This window comes from Rissa tridactyla, chromosome Z (assembly GCF_028500815.1).
Source record: "Rissa tridactyla isolate bRisTri1 chromosome Z, bRisTri1.patW.cur.20221130, whole genome shotgun sequence".
NCBI classification, from domain to species: Eukaryota; Metazoa; Chordata; class Aves; order Charadriiformes; family Laridae; genus Rissa; species Rissa tridactyla.
Genome location: NC_071497.1, coordinates 17,917,698 through 17,938,795, shown reverse-complemented (window position 1 = coordinate 17,938,795; position 21,098 = coordinate 17,917,698). Strand labels below are relative to the sequence as shown.

The following is a 21,098-nucleotide window of genomic DNA, read 5'->3' as shown; positions in this document are numbered from 1 at the left end:
ATGAAAGGCTTAGTACTTCACAAATCCTGATACTTAGTAGTGCTATGCAAAATTCAGTTGTCCTGTTCCCAAGGTAACAATCATCAAGGTCAAACCCTCTAAACTGGGAGGCATTATTTATATGAACTGTTATTTAGATAATGGTTTAGAGATTAGCATTCATTACAAATTTCTAATTTGTAGCTTGAACTAGTCTTAATAGCACATGGAAAACATGGAGGATCTAAGTGAAACTAAAGTTACCTTGAGAGTGAAATGATAAAATATGTAGTCATATTGCCTGTATGCATAATGAGCAAATGTTATCTTTACTTTTAAATCTTGAGGAATTACTGCTAAGGTATTAACAGAAGATGTGTCTCTGTTCATTATCCCCACAATGTAATCTTGAATGTACTGATCTACAGGTGGTGGGGTAGGAATCCAAACATCGTTCTGCAAACTTCTCAACTCTAAAGCAGCTTCTGTTTATCCATTGCTGCTGTTCGTGCTCATTTTGCAGATCAAATTCTGCTTCTTATTGCATGAGCTTTTGGCTTTCGGTGTTCTTGACTATCCTGAACTCTTAATTACTGTTCAAGGATGTTGTACAAAGGTTACTCAAGGCATTATCGTACTACAACATCTTCATACTTGGAGATGAGACAAAAAAAGGGGGAAAATGGCTTTAGCACTGTGGTTTTTATGGTGATTATGACTATTACAAGCATATATAAATTCCGTGGGCATTAAAAAACACAACAAAACTGTTGTCAGCCTTGGTTTGTATTGGATTATCAAGAGAACAAAAACATTTGACAAGAAAGGATGTTGACTGTGTTTGCTTTTATTTGTGGAGGCCTCACTTCAGCTTTGCTAGTATCATACTTAATATGCTTCCAAGGCTAAACATCATAAAATTCTAGATATTTTTCTTGTCCCTGCTTTGCACTTCTTCCAGTAGCCATAATGCCATGAGATGTCACGTGCATATCACTGTATTTTAGCCAGAAAACTTGAGGCCAAAATATCTAGACAGAAAAATTCATTTAAAGATTGTTTCATCCTAAAATAGGTGGTTAAGAAAGGTTGAATGAAACACATCGCTGACTAAAGGGAGAGCAAAATAAGTACATTAAAAGCTTAAGATTAAGACAGTCACACTACACTAGACTCAGTACTGCCAGGAAATGTTCTGGGGCACTGTAGCTCAGTCATCTGTACGGTTAGCTGGTAGAACATTTGCTGGCGCAGATTTTGGCCTGTGCACAATTCAGGACTTGGCAAGGCACCATTTCTGGTGGGCACTTTGGACGTGACCAGCCTGTTCTGGAGGTTAAAAAGTAAATACTGTGGTTGCAAACTGTGCTTTGCAAGTTTGCTTCTGTGCCAGAGGGCGATCCTTGGGATATTTGTTAGTGGATACACAGCCACAATTTCAGGTGAGGTTTGATCCCTTGTGTGCACACTGAGAAGAATTAGACTTTGGGGAGAAAAACATTTTCCCTCTTCAAACTTCAGGAGCTATCTCAGAACCCTTTTAAAACGGTTCTCCAGCTTTCCCTCCATGTAGTCATCACATATATGGTTGCTCTAAATGCCTACCAATAGCTAGATTCTGCAACAGTTTTTGTTAAGGCTGCAGATTACAGACAGTGAGGAACCACTACTTAAACATCTCAATTTGCTCATACCTTTCCTTATTAGAAATAGATGATGAACATTTATTAATAAGATATAGGAAAAAGTACAGGAGTCTCGGTATCCTTGCTCTGTATTTTCTCATGTAATAATTCCACATGAAGATTATTTTTATGTCTATAAAAAACCATACATATCAGTTGGAATGAGTGAATATAGTGTTAAAATATAATTGCACAGAGAGCTTAAGCATAAAAAAAAAAAGAGGTTCGAGTTACATGTTCCAACTGCAAAAATCACTATATGACGTTAAAGTAGACAAAAATGTCTTTCCCTCAAACCCAGTTTGGTAACAGAACTAATAACCCTAGCAACTCTGGGGAACTAAAATGCATTAAGAGCTCTTTGGCTCTGAAACAGGAAACCTCAAGGAAGAGAAGAGCTCAAAACAGAAAACTACACAGTAAATATTGTCAGCACAGAGAAGAGTAGCCAGCGCTTTAGCTTTCTCATATAAACACCACAAGTTGAAAGAAATGGAAACTTATTTTAAAGTGGTTTTCTCACAGAGAGAAATGTCAATATTTTACTTACAACACATGCCTGGTGTACTAACCTCCCACCAAAAGTGTATTAAAATTATTTATTCCAAGAGTCCTTTCTGTGCTATGTGGTTTAATGCTTCACAGCTCTTCAGTGCGGTTTATTTTTTTCCTTCAGTGGTACACATGCTGTTCAGTAGTTGTAAGTGTTTTCAACGTATAGCATGACTTAGCATGTGGTGCCCTCATTTCACTGACTGATTACTCCATTTTGTAGTCTGATGATGTTTCACTGCGTGATCTGTGTTTGATACGATTTGTTCTCAGGCTTTTTTTGTAAATCACTGTGCAAGCAGCAGGTTCTCTTGCAAAGTCTGTTGTGTACTGAGAGATCAATCTCACTTTCCAAGTTGTATGACTGAGGAACAGCTGCAGTGCTGCTCCACAGCCCCAGAAGGAGTCATCCCACTTGGATGTAGGGCTCCATAATCATTTAGCTTGGTCTTCCAGATCAGAGTTTGGGAACTGCTGATTTAGATGGTGCATTGCTTCCAAGTCGCAATCTGAGTGACGTCTGCAACAAACATTTACTTATGTTTCCCCGTGACTATAATCCGGAGAGTCTCTTCTGTGCAATTGGTATCCTTCCAAGAGTTCAAAGACCTTCATGTGAAATAAAAGGGACAGAACTCTAGGCATCATAGGCTGGGGCACTTGAAGTTTTCTGATGCAGGTTGCAGTCCTTAAATCACACCAAGCTTAAAGTAAGGGGCAGTAAGCCTTTTGTAATGCTTTGGGACTACACAACACAATGCTGTATTTCAGTAAGGTGAGTTTCCTTGGCGCAGGTCATTAACCTTTTATCTGTATTATGATCTGTGTGACGAAGTATTCTCTTAAGCCTCCTCAGAGAGGTATTGCCATCGAGTCGTGTAGCCCCAAAACTTGCACTACAGCTGCAGATCCAGGTTTTCTTCTAAAAAAGCCCCCTCTCCTAACATAAAGAAACTTAGGTAATACCGTTGGTAAAGGGGTGAAAGTTGTATTATGTAGAGGAGGAGATGTAAATGCTGATTATGGGGTTGAAGTGCTGTTATCTGTCCAGTCTAACAGACCAAAGAGGCACGGTATAGTTGTTTGCTGCAGCAGTCTGAGGATTCAGACACCTTGGATCCCACTTTCAACCTGACCACAATTTTTCTTTGGAATAAGAAGATTCATCATAAAATCTCGAATCCCAAGCTACATATTCAGGCATATTCATGATGCAAAGTGTCTAACACTGGAGTTTGGTAATTCCATCAATCTTAATTGAAGATTTTCCTCAATGAGTCAGGAGAAAAACCTGGTGAGCTGCACCCCAATAGGAGATGAGGTACCAATATATGCTCAGGCACTTCGGCTGGTAGGTCTCTCTTGGAGCTAAACGTCATGTCCAATGATTGCTTGAAGTCTTTTGGATAATAGTGGAGTGGTTGGGCATTTGTCTATAAAGCTAAGTTTCTGTGGTCGAAGCCCCAAACTCCCATTTTCCAAGACAAGGTTTTCACTGTCAGGGTATCAGCAGGAATAGTTTATTGTTTTCCTCTCTGCCTCTCAATGAAGCTATGTAATGAAGAATGCAAGAATGATTTACTTTCTGTGTGAACCCTCTGAGCTTCTGTGCTTTTCACAAGGGCAGCACAATGTGAAATACAGGAAAAGACCTTACACCTTGTTGCTTCTTCCCTGAAGCTACATGCTTTGCCTCAACTTTGGACTTATTTTTCAAATAAGCTTTACATAATTGTTCTTGAGAGGGACCAAAGCTTTTTGCTATAAAATTGAAAGTTACAACATCCCTTACACTTCTTGGAATAAAGCCTCTTACAGTCTGAGTATTATTCGCCAATAATAGAACCGTTGAGAATACGTGCAATAGTTAATTTTTGCAGGGATGTGAAGGTATGATTTTCAGAAATGAAAAGAAATGGGGAAAATGCTGTACACTCCTTTATAAGAAACACAACTGAGAATGTGAAAGCAATTCCCATGCTGTGTGGATTACAACATGCTCTTTTCTTTCTTTTTTTTTTAAATTTTCAGTGGCAGATACCCTCACTGACTAAAGCTAGAATCTGTTAACTGCTGTATGTGCTCAGGTCCTTGTGCCATTTCTGTCAATGGGGTATTAGTGAAAACACAAGCTAGGGAGCTGTAGATACTGTTCCTAGTGATTTTTATGCAGTCAAATAATCAACTCATATAGAAGTTTTCAGGCTCAACAAGTAATGTTGAAAGATTCAAAATTAAACACTGTGTAAACTCTTTTGAATAGGAGCAAATAAAAGTATAAAATTTTGTGTTACTACTGGAGAAAGTTAAGTTTTTGGTAATCAAGGAAAAAGCTTTGACAAATTGGTACAGCAACGTAGGTGAGCTAATAAACAACAGCAGCAGTTCAAAACTGCAATAGGAAGATCCAGGTATATCCCTTAGTTGTAACAAAGGAAGGTAAAAAATGTCCTTTTGCTTTTACTAGCAGTATTTAAAGACATCACTAATGATCCCATCAACATCGTGGCAAAGGAATCAAAGTTCTGAGGTTTCTGAGGTTAACAGCGGAAGGATAATCCTTTTTTTTATTCTGGATTTAAATACCAGAACTACACCAAACACATAGGTGTACAGATAAGCAGAGCGACATTGTAACTGCTGGAAAATAATTTAAATCAGATCTTGGGAATATGGGAATAAAAAAATGATTGAAAGGTTATCTCAGTCTTCATTTCATTACCCATTTTGGTGATCCTTACAGCATCTTATTCTTGTAAGATATTTTATTCCTTTGGGCAGTGGTTCCAGCAACCTATAAAATGATATGAATTCTGCCTTTGAAATATATGGTATAGGGTGTTTTTCACTAATTCTAACTCTTTGCAACCTACAGCAGTTTTAATGGTGCCCATATGGGAATACTCAAGCAAGTACTGAAAAGAAGTGCTATTTGCCCATACGGTCTTTTGACACCAACCAATAACTGAAATGGACCCGAGGCAAATTTCATTAAGAAATAAGGCACTCGTTCCTAACTGTGAGTTTGAACATGTTACCAGGGGAAGTGATGTGTTTGTTCTGTACCCACGGTTCTCCCGAGAAGGCTGGATGTTTTCTTCTTTAACCACACCATGGCTGTGGATATCAGTGCCGGCGTATCCTGGTTTGCATTTCAGAGGTGGTTTTAGGTTCTTTCAGACCTTAAAAAATCTGCTTGAAATCATCACGGTTCTCTCTCGCAGAGATGCACACATAAGCACAGCTTGTTAAAAAAGTAACGATAGGGTTGGGTCTGCTTTCTGTATGCCAAGAGAGATTCTGGATTGGTGCCTGACAATGTACCTATTCAGTACATTCATTCGTATTTCACTCCAGTGCTCCAGATCATCCCCATTTAAATCTATGGGGATGTATTCCCGGCTGCAGTGGAGCCAGAAATTCATCCAGACTCTCAAGTTGTAGCTACTTTATTAATGGTGCTTCTTTTTCTCACACCCATTTGATGAACAGGCCAGGAAGAGGGAAGAGAAATCAGGCATGCTAGAAATCCCTCAGTGTAACCATCTCTAAGGCAAATCGCAAGCTGCCAGCATTCTGAGCACCTTTAAGCCTCAGAGCTACAGCAGACCACACCACCAGCCTGCTTACTTCCAGCCCCACAACCATCAGGCAGACCTAAATAGCTGAACTCGGGGATTTTTTTAGAAAGGAAAGACGGGTCTTTAAAGCACAATTCTCTGACGTATGGTGAATTCCATTGCCAGAATTTGTGACTAATAAACATCCTATTAACAGTTGAACTGGAAATGAAGACAGCTAGCATGGCATCTGCGTGCTCTGCAGACAGTACATAGGTTTGACGGACTGAGGAGTGCGAGAGAGGGTCTGTCCTCTCAGCCTGGCCTCCTTTGTCCCATTCATTACATTTCTCGGTGTCACACCGAGTGCTAATGGTCACAGCAATCCCCTAAATGGGACTGCAGAATGCAGAGTGGTTTTCAAGGACCAGCACTTTCAACAGGCAGGCTGTACTCCTGTAATCTCCAGCGGCAACTTTCTGTGTGGATTAGGTACCAGTGTTTTTTGTTTTGCTTTTACATAAGAGCTTCTAGATGTATTTTTTGCGAAGCCAGCCTCAAATTAGCGCTTCTTTGCTGCAGCTTATCTGCCTGGAAGCTTCTTCCTCTGTGATACAAGTGAGGGAGGCAGCGGCAGGCCGGGCTTTGTAAAACGCAGACCTCGTCGGAAGGGGATGAAGATGCGCAGACAACAGAGAGGCCTGGCAGGGAGAGGGAGAGCTGCGCGGAGACCGCCGCCGGTAGAGATGCTTCTCCTCGTACTCCCTCCACCGGGGATATCGGAGGAGAGCCAAACGCCCGCCTGCCCGCGGGGTCAGAGACCTGCACGCACGCACACCCCCCGCCCCGGACCGAGGGCTGCCAAAGGGGAGGCAGAAGCAGGCGGTGGGAGGCGAGCCCTCGCAGCCAGCCCCCGTTGCCCCCGCCCGCCGGGGTCGGTGGCCCCGCTGCCGGGGACGGCTGGCCGCGGTCCCGCCCGCCGCCGCCCGGCCCCTCCGCCCGCCGGGGCGGTGGTAGGCTCCCGCCGTGCCTCCCGGCGCATAAAGGGAGGCGACGGGGCGACAGGCCGGGGGCAGCGGTTGGCCGGCGATGGAGCAACCGGCGGTGGTGATGATGGAGCAGCAGCCGGTGCAGACGGAGACGTGGAAGGCGCGGAGCCTGGAGGAGCTGATCCGCATCCTCCATCGGATATTCGCCGAGGACAAAGTCAGCGTGGAGGAAGTGCAGGAGCTGATGGAGTCCTACGAGAGCAACCCCGAGGAGTGGCTGCAATACGCCAAATTCGACCAGTACAGGTACAAAACCACCCCAGCAGTCGTGTGTGTGTCGTCGTCGTCCTCGCCGCCCCGGGAGCACGCACCCCCCTCCCGGCGCGCCGCGCCTCTCACCGTGCAAGCGGGGCGGCGGGGAAGAACCCCCCCCCCCACCCCTCACCGAGCCGGCAGCGCCATGGCGGGGGAGCGGAGGGGGAACGGACGAAGGGCAAACACACACACCTCCCCCGCTTCTCCCGGGGAGGTGGGGGGGGACCGCGGTACCCGGTGTCGGGGCAGGGCGGGGGCGGGGAGCGGGCGGGGCGGCGGTGGCCAATGGAGGCACCGACGGGCCCCCGGTTGCGGGTCGGCGGGTCGGTCCCGTCGGGCGGGACCCCCCGCCCGACGGAACCGACCCGCCGACCCGCAACCGGGGGCCCGCCGGGTCGTGGTACCCACGGAGGAGAGAGAAACATGCGGAAGCAACCAAAAAAACTATTTTTTTATTTTTTAAAAAGCCCAAAAGAAGCCTGTCGGCAGCAGAAACTCTTCCAAAGTGGGTTTTTGGTGTCTATAGACGAGCCGGTGCGTGGCTTATCCACCTTAGCGGTGGGTCGGGAGCCGTCTGCCCCCCAAGATTCGGTCTCTTTCTTCTCTGGCGTCGAGGATTTTTGCTGCTTCCTAACAGGAAAATAGTTGTAAGGGTTTTGAATCGCTCCTACTTGGCTAACAACTGATTTATTCCTGCCATTGATGTCTCCCCTGTCTTAAATTTCAATATAAATACATTTTATTTGAGCACTTCTTTAAAAACCCATACAAAACCCCCACCCGAACCCTAAAACTCTTCCTTTTAACCTTGCTATCATGAAAGCATCATTCTGGCTTGCCATTTTTAGCCTCCTTCGACCTCGTTTTGACTATCCTCCATTCAGAACAAATCACAACATTTGTAACAGAACATAGGAAACCAAGAATCAGAAAAACAAAGTGTGCTAACATGAGAGGTATGCATGGCAGCCTTTTTCTTTTTTTTTTTTTCTTTTTTTTTTTTGGCCAGACAGACCTGCTGTACAGAAATAACAGCACTTATAAAGTTCAGTCAAATGCCAGCATTGATTGCTTATATGCTGACATCATAGGAGAAATATGTGTACCTGATATATGCACAAATTGTGAATGCAGTGAGGGGCAGCATGTAGATATACTGGTTATACTTTGAAAGTAATTCATTATGAGCATCCTATCTTGAGTAAAATAGAGTGGTCTTATGGGGAAACTAATTAAAAAACACTCAGTTTACATCAGTGCACTTTCTGTGTGCCCCTGCTTGCATCTTTTAGGTGAGAGTGAGGTGTCCTGTCATCAGCACAAATGCTTGCTTCACTTGGCAAAGTAAGGTGCAAAGAGTCATGACTAAAGCTACCCTGAAATTGGAAGGTCCCACTGGGTTACTTGCACCATAACAGCTAGAAGCACCAAGCCTGGATCAGAAGAACGCCACTTTGGAAATTAATGAGCGATATCCCAGCCCCTTCTCTAGTGAACTTTTCAATAGAACGAGACAAGCAGCAGCTCAGAAGAGGCTTGCAGGAGAATACGAGGAAAGATACATAAGATGTTGCTATTAAAGATGTTTTCAAGCCCTGTCTAGAACGTGCATACCGATAGAAAGCCTTTAGAAGCAAGCTTATTCTGTGCCACCTGTAAGTTAGCACATGAAAAATCTCTTTAAGAAATTTTGCTCTGATAAACTTTGTTTAGAAGTAGATGCTGGCAGAATTTATCCCGCAGGTGTCTTATCCACACACAAATGCTACAGTACCAGACATAGAACTTTCAGGAACAGAGTAGGAGGACCGTGTACGGAAAGCTTGACATCGTATTTCTTTGGTTTTTTGGCTTTGTACAAATGAGTGCTGCGTAACAGAAGGAAAGCCAAGAATATCTGAAAAGGAGCTGCAGAACAATGTAATCATATGTTTTTCTTGTTTCATTGCAATCCTCTGTTTCTAATTATAAGCCAGCTGCTGAAGTGACTTCATTCAATAACTATCTCGATTTGATCCCGTCTACCACTCCAGTCTCAGACTCACAGTTCCCAAACTCCCATCATCTATGTTGTTTAAAAGCAATATGGTTATAAAATATTAAATATGTCCATTTTCTTCTTTCCAGAAAAAGAACCCTTACCAAAAAAAAAGCTTAAAAATACAATTTCATTTTTTTTCCAAGTAAAACTTAGCTTTCAACAAAAAGAAGAAAAAGGGGTTTTACATGTCACAACCTTCCTTCATAAGCATGTTTGTATAATTTTGTCTTTTATAGGGATATCAGTACAGTAAAAAGAAACATTTTGTGTTTCAGGTATACAAGAAATCTTGTGGACAATGGAAATGGAAAATTCAACTTGATGATCTTGTGCTGGGGTGAAGGGCATGGCAGGTTTGTATCCAAAGACCATGGCTTTAGCAAACAGATATAAAGCCACTGTATCTTTCACTGTCATACAAAAAGAAAAAAATAATCATCCCTATGTGAGCTATCAGAAAGCATCTGGAAACTAAGCAATGCAGAGCTCCTATTGGTATAGCAGTCCTGAATATTTGCTTTATCTTTAGCAAGTTTGTACCTCATGGACATTTTTAGGGCACGCTTTTGTAAATGCGCTGATTTTCTACCAAATCTAAGCTTCCCTTCTGTCAGAGGAAGTTTTTAGTCCCAGAGATACAGCGGGTCCTGTGGGCAGGGTCGGTTCAACCTGTCCCATACAACAGACCCATACAACACTTGGCTGCAGAAACAGGAGTTGGTGCTGTTTAAATAGTCTTTGTTCTCTCAAGGCGTTTAAATCCTGCCTCTGTGACAAGGTGGGAAAAGTAGTTTTGGGTTGGGACTGCAGGTTGTGAGGAGGGAGCCCCTTTCCAGGAGTACTTGGCTTTCTTTAGGTTCACGCATCCCATGCCTTCCCTCAAAACAGACGACACTGCTGATGTGGCCTCCTGTCGTGTACATGGACTGTATGCTGGGTTGTGTAGTCCTACAAATGTGAGGGCAGGATCTGTCCCTTGGAGGGTCTTTCACAAAACGTTGGCTGAAACTAAATGTAGAATAACAAAACTTGCAAGTTTTGACTGATTATTCTTGCATATAAATAGAAAACCTAAGGATGTGTCGGAGTGGTTTTTTGTTTGTTTTAATTGAGGGTGCAATTGAACATTGGCAGTATTGTCTGGGGGATGCCATGACATTATACTCAGAGGAATATAGGAACCAAGCCCAGCACCTCTACTCCTTCCGGGCTATTCCCACAAAGCCTGTAATTTATGTCAAGCTGTGTTTGAGTTGGACGAGCATTTGCTAGAGCTAGATTGAGACCACAAGTTGTTTTTGCTTCCTGCATGAGGAGGATCAGATTGTTCTCATGGCTTGTGGAAGGAGCGTGACAACGTGGCATTTGTGAACTGTTCTGTGCCTGAAGCAAGCTCTGCTCTCTTGGCATCTCAGTTTGTAAGAAACCCTGACATTTGTTTACTGAAAACAGTAACGTACAAGTACCGAGTTTTTGATTGAAACTCGTTAGTACTGTACTTCCAAGAGGGTAAAATTCCTCCTCCTCCCTTGCCCCTGATGAGTGGAGAGCTCTCCCTTTGTCCCAGTCCCATTGTCATCTATAACAGTTAATCCTCTATTTAAAAATACAAAACCAAAACTAAACTACATATCTAGCCCATATGTCTCCAAATGTAGCAACTAAAGCATACTTTGGAGCAAGAAAACAGATAAAACAAGCAGACAAATCGTACCAGATCCTGCTGTTCTGTTCATGTTTTGCCAAACTAGTGAAATGAGCAGCTTACGGTAGCTGGTTGTACTTAGTACTATCAGAGTGAGAGGTACAGCATTTTTTCTTCCACAAATACCTGTGCACGCCAGCCATAAAGAGACCATAGAAATTCAGCAGAAGCAGCTCATTTCTCCCATGATTTTGGAGTGAGCATGGTGGATCTGCAAATATCAGGTTTACTTGCAGGTTTCTGCCAGCCTTTGCCTGGGGTCACTGTGGAAAGCGTTGTTTTGTTTCTTGGCCCACAAGATTTTTTTGTGTTCAGAGGAATTTTGCTGTCCTCCTCCAGACTTCCTTTGTATTTCTCTGTGGCAAAGTCATAGGTTGGTCAATATCTAACTCCTCTCCAAGTACTGTTATATGTGAGCTTATCTCAAGACATTTCTAAAGTCGCAGTTTTAAGTAGGCATACCTTAATCACTGTGAATGTTTTTTCCTAAGACTTTTGTGTATGACCCATGTGCAATGGCATTTCATTCCAGGGCTATGTCCATATACAATATCCTATGCCATCTGTCCTGTTTGCTGTACTGAAATTAAATATGCACATCACACTGAGTTTGGTTATCCTTTTTACATATATAGCAGTATCCATGATCACACTGACTCACACTGCTTTATGAAGATCCTCCAGGGAAATCTAAAGGAGACTCTGTTTGAATGGCCTGAGAAGAAAGGGAATGGTGAAATGACCAAGAAATCAGAACGAGTTTTGAGGGAAAATCGATGTGCCTACATTAATGGTAAGCTATTAAGATTGTTTTGACAGCACCCATCCATGAGTCTCATTCCTAACAGAAGAGTTCTGCTCTCTAGTCTCCTACCTTTAACAGTACAACACTAATGGCTTTATGCACAGTTTAAGACTGTGGCTCTCTAGATTCTGCACAAACCTGTATTTAGATTCAGTAAAACAAACAACCAAAAATGTCCTTTTAACTCACTCTTAACACATTGCAGCAATTGCTTGATGCTTAAATATGCTGGATATATCCTCTAGATCAAGCAGGCTTCAGCATTGTTTCCCTAATAACTATCTGAAATTGCCTGTAAACGTAGACCTTGAATAGTACTTTGTGAGAAATAAGGGAACCAAAGTTTAGATAGTTTAATCATCTTGATCTTTTTTCAAAGAAAAAATCCTTTTGGTCAGTCCTAGAAATCTGAGGTCAAAAAATGTAACAGCTGTCAATGGAATAAATTGATAAGCCAAGAGCAGAGGCCTATACTCAGTGCCACATCTTGTCCACACCAACAAAAGACTGTAGTGCTGAAGTGCAGTGTCAGCAGAATTGAAATGCTCAAGTCTACCCAATCTACAAAAAAGTTGCCTGACTCCACAGATGCTGAGAGACTCCACCAGTCTCCACCAGTAAGGCTCCCTACATACCTAAATCCATGCCATTACATGTGCCTGTAACTCTCACCACCTTGTGCTACACTGGAGGCCATCCTGGAGTGGCCAGCTGCATGTAACGTATCCTGATACTATGAAAGACATAGCACATCATGCTGAACAGCAAAGAGTTCAGCAGAACTAAGGCAAAGCATCGGAGAAGGAGGCCATCTGCCTTTTATGTTGTGAGCTAATAACTGGAACACACACCTTGTGGGGCTGAGCTTGGGAAATCCCCAGTTGGAGGGAGCTCCGTGTTGGGTTATGGACTTAGGCAGGGTGAGGGCATTGGAGAAGAAAGGCTAGTGCTCAGCAGCCCTCTGTTGGAGGTGTGCTGTGTTAAGTGAAAACACAAAATCCACAGGATGGGAAATGCAAGAAGGAGCTTGACACATCTGCTCATGCTCCCATGCCAGGGACACGGGTTCTCAGACTCAGGTTTTCCTACTGAAGTGGTTCTTTCCGATGCAAACAATTGCACCCTCTGTGCATCTGGTCCAAAGCTTCCTTGCTTGTTCTGAACAAATTCGGTATCCAGTTCTCTCAGGCAGTCTGGATCTCTGCCATGTTTCATAACATATGTCCTGGTTTAAAAGAAACAGGTAGAACACGTAGAAGGAAAACACTGACAGTGCGTTGATTGCCCTAACTACTTCAGTAGTGAGTGACCTTCATGTTTCTATTGCGTGCTTCTTGCTTGCTCTTGTACTTGATTTTTAAGGTTAGAACCCACTGAACAGTGTTTGTTTGAATCTCCCACTAGATGAGCAGATTTAGGACTTTTTGCCCCTACATACTCTATTTAGGTAAACTATGTTAACGACACTTAGGGCTTACATTTCAAATTTATCAGAGTTAAGAGTGTACTCATGATTCTCAGGGTATCATACCTACATTGCACAATACAGGTCTAGGTATTATATAACATATTAATTCAAGTACAAAGGCCTGAGTTACAGCAGGGTCATAAATTTAAATTCAAAGTCTCTTTTAAGTAACTCAAAAACTCCACTTTAGTGTAGAATGGAAATGGTTTCTTTTGTGGATGTGGTTCTTCATACCTTACATTTTTACATAATAGCTTGATTTCTACTCCACTGTTGCAGAAAGTGCTATTACTCCATTAGTAACCACACAACAGACAGTGCCTTGTTTTATTACGTGTTCAATTATGCTTACTATTCAGTTAAGGTTGGAAGTATGCCAGTCACTACTAATTTGTCACCTTAGTCAAAAGAGCAGACAAATGAAAAGCATGTTCTCCAAACTAATAAACTGGAAGGATTAATTAGGAAACAGATGCCTGCAGTAGAAGACAACTACATCTCTGTCCATAAGTCCGTGCCCCAAATACACATAGCTGACTTTTAATGTGACTGATATCCTTGTTACCGGGCCAAGAACTAGGCAGTACAAAAACCTTTTTTTCCCTGTGAAATGTCTTGCTAATTTTTACAGGCACAAACCTTCCTCCTTCTGGAGCATCTAGAACAACAGCATCTCCTAGGAAAGTAAATAACCTTAAAGTCCTCTGAGAATAATGACTGAAAAATTACTGACAGCATGGCCTTCCTTGAATTTCTCTGGATTTCTATTGGCATTTGTCCTGTAACAAATAATCCAGAAGTTACAGGAAGTGTGTAAGGCAATAACGTATTTTGAATTGCCACTGTTTTGAGGAATCTGTGCTAGAGAACAGCAGTCAGAATCCCTGTACCAAGTTACTTGTTACCCATAAATGTGCAGGCATGCCTAACTGTCTTGCTCATGAGTTTTGGTTTAGAAGGCATTTTTCCAGGCATCTGAGCTGTCATTAATTCTTCCCACTAACACTGCCTCTCCTTTCATGCCCTTGCTGGTGTAGACTCCATTGGCCTGCACCGTGTGGAGAACATAAGCCACACAGAGCCTGCCGTTAGCCTGCATTTGTACAGCCCACCCTTCGACAGCTGTAACACCTTTGATCAGAGGACCGGACACAAGCACAAAGTCAAGATGACTTTCTACAGCCAGTTTGGAGAAAGGACTGTCTGCGTAAGTATGAGACAACACCCTCCTGGCCCAGCCTCGAGCCCCCCAGGCAGGTGGGAGGTCCGGCAGCCCTGACTTTCCCCGGGCATCCCCACCCAGGACCAGCGTAAAATCTGTTTCCAAATTCTACTCGATTTGCACTTCCCTCGTGGGGAGTTCCCTGCTTTGTAGCTTCCTTCCCCTTCATCAGCAGGAGATAGTTCTGAGCAGAGAGGGGGATTTAATGAGAGTTTTACTACTAGCTAAGCCTCTTCAGGCAGCAAATGATGGTAAACAAGACCCAGCCAATGGAAACCTGTGAAGCAGCCACATTGTTTTGGCCAGATTAAGTCATGTGTAATATTTCCTGCCTAAACTGTTCTGCCAAAAGGCATCACATTTCAAGTCGGTTGTTTTAAACCTTGTAGCTTACTGTACAGTAAAGAATTCTTTAATAAATTTAATTCTTTAAAATCAAAACTTTGACACAGTAAGACTTGCTCTGAGAGTGAGAGTAGGCTGGTTGGCTGTTGTCTGCATTCTTGAGCAACGGCATGAGATTTTATTTGGATAGAAAAGAAATCTTCAGATCGGCTTCGGAGGACCAGGCTAGGACATCTGGGAGAGTTTAATAGAGTTCCTTCTAGCACACTTCCATGCATTGGGAAACATAACTACTTATACAGGGAGAAAAGACAGATTCTTGATGTTTAGCCACAGAGTTTCAAAGACTGCTCGGTTTTGTTAGATACAGAACACTTTCACCTCTCAGTGAAGCCAGAAATTCAATGCTCAGGAGTTTCCTGGAGCGAGCCCTTAGCAAGATCCAGTTAAAGTTTTATATAATCGGCAAGTACCATGTAAATTATTTCTTTGAAGCCTGTCACATTACATGATTACAACTTCACCAAACAGCTGAAACACAAACTTTGACCTTCCTGAGTTTGAAAGGTCCTTGAGAAAGTAAGCTCAAACTTATAATTCAGATTTTAAAGGGAAATTAACATGGAAAAATGTTAAACAAAATTTACACAATAATTCAGTGTTCTCTTGCTTTCTTTTTGGTTTAAGTGTTTATTGAATATGAAGTATGTAAGATAACAAATGAGACTAGATTTTTGACTTGGACTGCTTTGCTACTCTTGATCTGTAACCATCTGGCAGTGTTTGTACATTTTGTGGGAAATTGGATCTGGCTTACAGGAGGTAAATCATTGGGTCTCTTTCATGAATTCCCGTAAACGGAATTCCAGTCAGGGGGAAAGTGGTAGTGAGTCTGGGCCATCCAGCTGCCTGAAATGACTTCACAGTACAAAAACCTTCTGGTCTCAGTGAGGGTTTCTGGAAAGCTGACTGGAAAATCAAATTTTCTTCTGCTTACCAGATCTCAGAAGGATGTAGGAAGACAGAGAGCTGTAAGATAAAAACACTAGGAGAATAATGTAAAGTATACTCCTGCATATTTTATGAGTGAGAAGTTCTGCCTAGCTAAAGCACATTCAGTGCCTAATCTTTGTCTTAAATTTTTCTGAAGGTAAATCCCTAGTGGCTTCTGGCCATGATGAAGTCTTAATTAACTAAATCTCCAGTAAATGCACAATAAGTTATATAGGCTTGAAAATTAAAATGGTATCTAGTATGTCCAAAGACTTGCCTGTGGAAGTAACTGTTTACACTGTTCAGGTTCATCAGCCATGAGAGTGCTGATGTGAAAGTTCACAGAAGGAAAACTGATTTTGTCTTGGGTGTTGCAGCACATCAGTTCTGGATGCCAGGATTTTTCCTGGGGGAGGTGGTTTCTGGGAGCAGCCCATCTTCCAAGCTGGACTTTCAAGCAGTTTCTGTCAAAGCGAAGTAGAGCAGATTATCGGGGAGAACAGATAACCTGAAGGAGGAAGCACTCCTCAGCTGTCCTTTCTGCTGTGGGCTTGCTCGTGGTGACACAGAGCCAACGGACAGGGTGATTTTGTCAGGTGCACAGTGCCCTCTGTAAAACTCTGGCAAGGAGTACTGAAAACATATACACTAAGTATTTTAAGGTGCTGAGCTACTCCAGCAATAAAGGCCTATGCTGAGAACATGAAGTAGGTGGTGACTGTCTCCTAACCTCTCTCCTCTTCCCTTTTAGGCAACAGCAGTGCCGCAGGAGAACAACTGAGAGGCACCAGCACGCGTTTGCATAAGACCTGCTGAATGTTTAACTGGGGATAGAAGACTTGCATGGCTAAGGCTGACAGCCGGCTATATTTCAATACCTTGTACATAGGATTACACTAGGGCAGCTTCCAGGCCACCCGCAGTTCCCCCGAGCGAATGCCGATTATGGGACACTAAGCTAACTAGTGCCATAAACTACTTCAGAGGTTAGATGCCTTTTCTTAGGCTCCTGTCAGAGTTAAGTAGTTTGTTTTCTGATTCTAGCCTCCTTTTAATTCCACTTCTGATACCAACACTGAGAATATCAGAAATAGGGTTTTTAAATGTTGTCTGACACTACTTAATAGGCCAATGTGTATGTATACTCTCAATATAATTAATAACTACATAAACTACTAAGCTTCCAGTCACTTGTACCTATGGGTAGTACACTAGATACAACTAACAGCAGCTCTTTTTTTTTTTTTTAATTAAGTCTTTTAGGTTTTAATGCTCTAGGCCATCTTGATAGTTTTGTGCATTTTTTACATTTTATTTTTTACAATTTCATTTGTCAGATCTTGTTTTAAATAGGAGCAGCGAAATGCTTCATGCACAATGATTTTCAAAACTGATTGGGCAGAGATTTGGATTTTTAATAAGACTAATCATACTTAATTCAGCTAATGTCCAGTTTCAAAGTATTCTGTGTTGCTACTGAAGAAGGTAACTGAAATAAAACTGGATTTGTGCACATATTTCAAAGTTTTCAACCTTTTTCTCCTGGTAACTTAAATACTCATCACACTTTACCAAAATCCACATTCCTCATGATCATCTAAGTCTTTTCCAAGCAGTACACTATTATAAAAGGCTTTAAAAAGTTAAAAGTATTTCAAACATGCGAAGAATTCTGATCCCAATTAAGTTGGTGGGAGTTCTGCCATTGAGCTCACTGATGCTTAGTTTTATCCCCCAGATTTAGTTACAAGGAAAGAACCATCTTGAAAAAAGTTAACTCTAATTAAACATACCAAAACCAGCAAAGCTCTCTGCATGGAGGCTATCCTGTTCATTTAATGCAGCTGGTACAGAAGACAAGTATAGAATGTGTAGCGAGTCTCATAGGGGACTGCTGGTTACTCAGGCAGCAGTTTGAAGTTTTAACAGTATCCCTTTCAGGTGGGTCACATATTTCCCTCCATATTGACAAGCCCAGAAAATATTTACTTTACGAGACCCTGTTTCCATGGAGGCTGTGTCAAATTTAAAAAAAAAATGTTTGAGCTATGCCCTTAGGCTGCAATTACTCCTTGAGGTCCAGTGGGAAAGCAGTAGGTGCTTTGCAATAGTCTCTTTTCTTTTTTTCTTTTTTTTTTTTGGGGGGGGGGTGGGCAGGCGTGGGAAGAAAAGGGCATGGAAGAGGGAAAAAAAAAAAAGAAAAGATAAGGCAGGCCTAAAGGCAAAATAAAAGGGATAATGATCAGCAGTTAGTGGGGACTGTCTGCATGAGGTGGACCTGGAGGCTTTGCCAAAGAGGGGTCAAGGGAACTTGCAGCCCAAAGTTGGAAGAAGCATTAGAAGCGATGACACCTCAGGCATAAAGAATCCCCTGTGCTTTTCCTCAGGCTCCAGCATACCCCAGAGTTTAGCATGTTTCTTTCTCATTTGCTGTGAACCAATTATTGAAAAATCTTGCCAAGCCAGATGTTGGGCTTGAGCATCTTAATTTGGCATGGCTCAAGTAGTTGTGGGAGTGTTGCAGCACCAGAGATGAGCTGAGGCTGGCAGTCCGGCTGCCCTACTCATGCAGGGTCACCTGGAGCAGGTAGCTCAGGGCTACGTCCTCTTGGGTTTTGAGTATGTTTTGAGTACGTTTTGAGTATGGAGCCACCACCGCCTCTCCGGGCACACTATTCCAGTGTTTGACCACCCTCACAGTAAAAGAGCCTTATGTTTGGACAAAATGTCTTGTATTTCAGTTTGCACTCACCGCCTCTTGTCCTCCTCCCCCTTCTCACAGGACATGAGCCGTTTCACTTAACTTCAAATACAGCGTATTCATCATACCTTTGCTCCCTAGGTAAAATCAAAGGGCAGACCCTATAGCTTGTAGATCACAGGTTCAGTCAGGTCAGGGGAACTGAAAAGATCAGAGAGACAGCCAAGAAGCACAGCAGCGATGACAGCAGCTAGCTGTACCAAGATCCATTGATACAGAAACATAGGCAGTACTCCAGCTACTACGCACATCCCTAGCAAGTGAGGCAAAGAAAAGATAACAACTATCTACACAAATTGTCCAGACACTGTTTAGCCACAGTAAACATGGTATCATACATGGCATAGAATAATACAGGAATTTCAGTGTTTCGGAACAAGGTACGTGCCAGGTACTTGTGCCTTCAATACCAGAAACATAAGCAGGTAGCCCATCCAACATAAAGGTCACTGATACAGGAAACCTCAAGAAAAATGATTAATTGGGTTCAGAGTCCTTAGAAAACATACCATAGCCACTTCAAACCATACCTTTGCTACTTCTTAAGCACTAGCAATGCATCTTGTGCTCTGTATGGCACAAGCATAAAGCCAATACCAACGAAAAGCGATATTTATTCAATAAATATCAAGTGATATAATGAAAAAGAGAGTCACCTTTTCACTTACACAAACATGTTCACATAACCTGGGCTGGCTTAAAGCACAGAAACCAGTAACGACAAAATAGCATTTGCCCACTATTACGGCTGAAAAGCCAAGGCATTAAACTTTCTAGCATATGAAAGTACTTGAGCTTTGGAGTAGTGCTAACTGGCCAGCTGATGAGGTAGCAATATGCTGTAGGATGACAATTAGCTTTCATTGGGCAGTGAACAGATTTTTAGTGTTTCATATGCTTTCGACTGGGAAGGTGCTATTGATCAGTGTCACTGTAAATTGATAAGAGTTTAACATTTACTGGGGTTACAGCTAAGACCCTTAAGTGGTAAGAGATACTGCCCTAAACTATTAATACTAATAAATTATTCAGGCTGGCAACGGCAGGAGGAACTCAGTATAACTATGGTTTGGTGCATTAACTAAGATTTCAGTGAAGGAGCTTCAGCAGAAAGACACAGGGAGGGAAAGTAATGCCAGGAGGGGAGTGGAGGGCAATATTTACATGAATGCAGCAAATTGCAAAGGTTTGGTGGTTTTGTTGTTGTTGTGGAGAATCATTATTAGAAATTTCGCTAGAAAAGAAGTTGCTTATCAAAGACATGTTTTACATGGGAAGGCTCTGTAGCAAACAGTGCCTGGGAAGGCATATGCCATATGCAATGGAATAGCTGACAACAGGGACTCTTCCAGGAATGGAATTTATATCCCTGTCTGTGTGTCTGTGGCTGACGAGGACTGGATTCACAGAAGCTCTGGACGTGTGTTCTGGGGGGTTTCCACCTACGTATAACCAGCAGGTGAGCAGATCCTTTTCTTCTCGTGCTCAAGTGTGGGAGCTCTGAAGCCTCTAACAGGAATCGTTGCTGGGAGAGGGTCCCTTGCTGCGTAAACACAGTTTCTTAATGTTCTTGTGGATAATTGAGCCTAGAGTTGCTCTCTGTCTGACTACAAAATTTTAGCATACATGAACTAGTTTAATTTGTTATTTAAGCCTGAGTGACACTTAGTTAAGTCTGTTGATGGTTGAGCATTATTTGTCTTATTCTGTTGTTGATGTACAGAGGAACAGAGCAGAATCAAAGTCCACCCTCTACATAACCCCGCTTCCATTACAGTTTTTTTCCGTAAACCACAAAGATACAACATGTGCTATTTTCTAGCTAATCCTTATAGTTTTTCGCACTCCTCTCATGGTCAAGAGAAAGCTGTGTTGCAAGAATATAGCCTTCCCAAGGTTAAAAGAGGTGACCTTACCTACAGTGACTCTGTTTGCAGAGACAAGCAGAATGACGTGAAGCTCAGTACTTCTCAACCATACTATATATTCTGCTCCTGCTGGTTTGGCTCATGAAAGACACTGCTGTTCTTAAATGTCAGACAGTCTTATGTTCCAAGCATGGGCTGTAGCTCCAGCCTCTCTGGATGGTGAAGGAAGCAAAACCACCATGGGCTGATTCTGCAGGCCTTCAAGACTAGTTTTGACCCTTGTGGCTCGTACAAAGATTTATTCAATAATTAGATCTCAAATCTTTGGATCCTGTGGGTACTTTACACTACATTGCATTTCTTTAGGGATGAATGACCCTCAAAATAGGGACAGACAAACTCTTCTAACATAACTGATGATTTCTGCATGCTACACAAGAAATATTTGGATATTTTTAACAAATAAGGAAACATGTCTTTTCCAGCCCTGTTTCCTCTTTGTTTTTACTCTCCAATTCACTAAAAACCTTTGGTACAGACAAATGAGTACATTATTTTCTCCTAAAACCTAACTTTTGAGATCTGAGGTGTGCCTCCTTTCTGCCTCATTGGAGGTTCAGAAGAACACATAATGTCAAAATCAGCTCTATTTGCATTTCATTTCCCAGTAGGAAAAATAAATCCTTTTCTGAACCACAAAGATAAAGTCCATTCGCTGTTCATGGGTTCGTGCTTTAGTTTATTTTTCATGCCCATCCTGCCCTTGGTTTTAGATTTCTATTTTTTCAGGACCCTGTGCTCTCCCAGGTT

At 42.4% G+C, this 21,098-nt stretch overlaps 1 protein-coding gene across 2 annotated transcripts; it reads left to right on the top strand.

Annotated features, from left to right (window-relative positions):
• Positions 1-6,798: 6,798 nt before the first annotated feature.
• CDO1 (cysteine dioxygenase type 1) lies at positions 6,799-17,176 on the top strand. 2 transcript variants are annotated; one of them, XM_054186941.1, is made up of 6 exons: positions 6,799-7,071; positions 9,397-9,474; positions 11,462-11,619; positions 14,137-14,310; positions 14,564-14,572; positions 16,411-17,176. In XM_054186941.1, exons 1-6 carry the CDS (start codon positions 6,866-6,868, stop codon positions 16,473-16,475), a joined length of 690 nt encoding a protein of 229 aa, XP_054042916.1. In that variant the 5' UTR covers positions 6,799-6,865; the 3' UTR covers positions 16,476-17,176. The 2 variants fall into 2 exon arrangements, with proteins under 2 accessions (XP_054042916.1, XP_054042915.1); XM_054186940.1 differs by lacking the exon at positions 14,564-14,572 and having other exon boundaries at positions 6,816-7,071; positions 14,137-14,306.
• The last annotated feature ends 3,922 nt before the right edge of the window (positions 17,177-21,098 follow it).

What these genes read in the sequence shown, in the direction of transcription:
- CDO1 (XM_054186941.1), top strand. Translation starts at nt 6,866, where the DNA reads ATGGAGCAACCGGCGGTGGTGATGATGGAGCAGCAGCCGGTGCAGACG. An exon ending in TGGGGTGAAGGGCATGGCAG is followed by an intron (nt 9,475 to 11,461) that starts GTTTGTATCCAA and finishes TTACATATATAG; the next exon opens with CAGTATCCATGATCACACTG. An exon ending in TCGATGTGCCTACATTAATG is followed by an intron (nt 11,620 to 14,136) that starts GTAAGCTATTAA and finishes TTGCTGGTGTAG; the next exon opens with ACTCCATTGGCCTGCACCGT.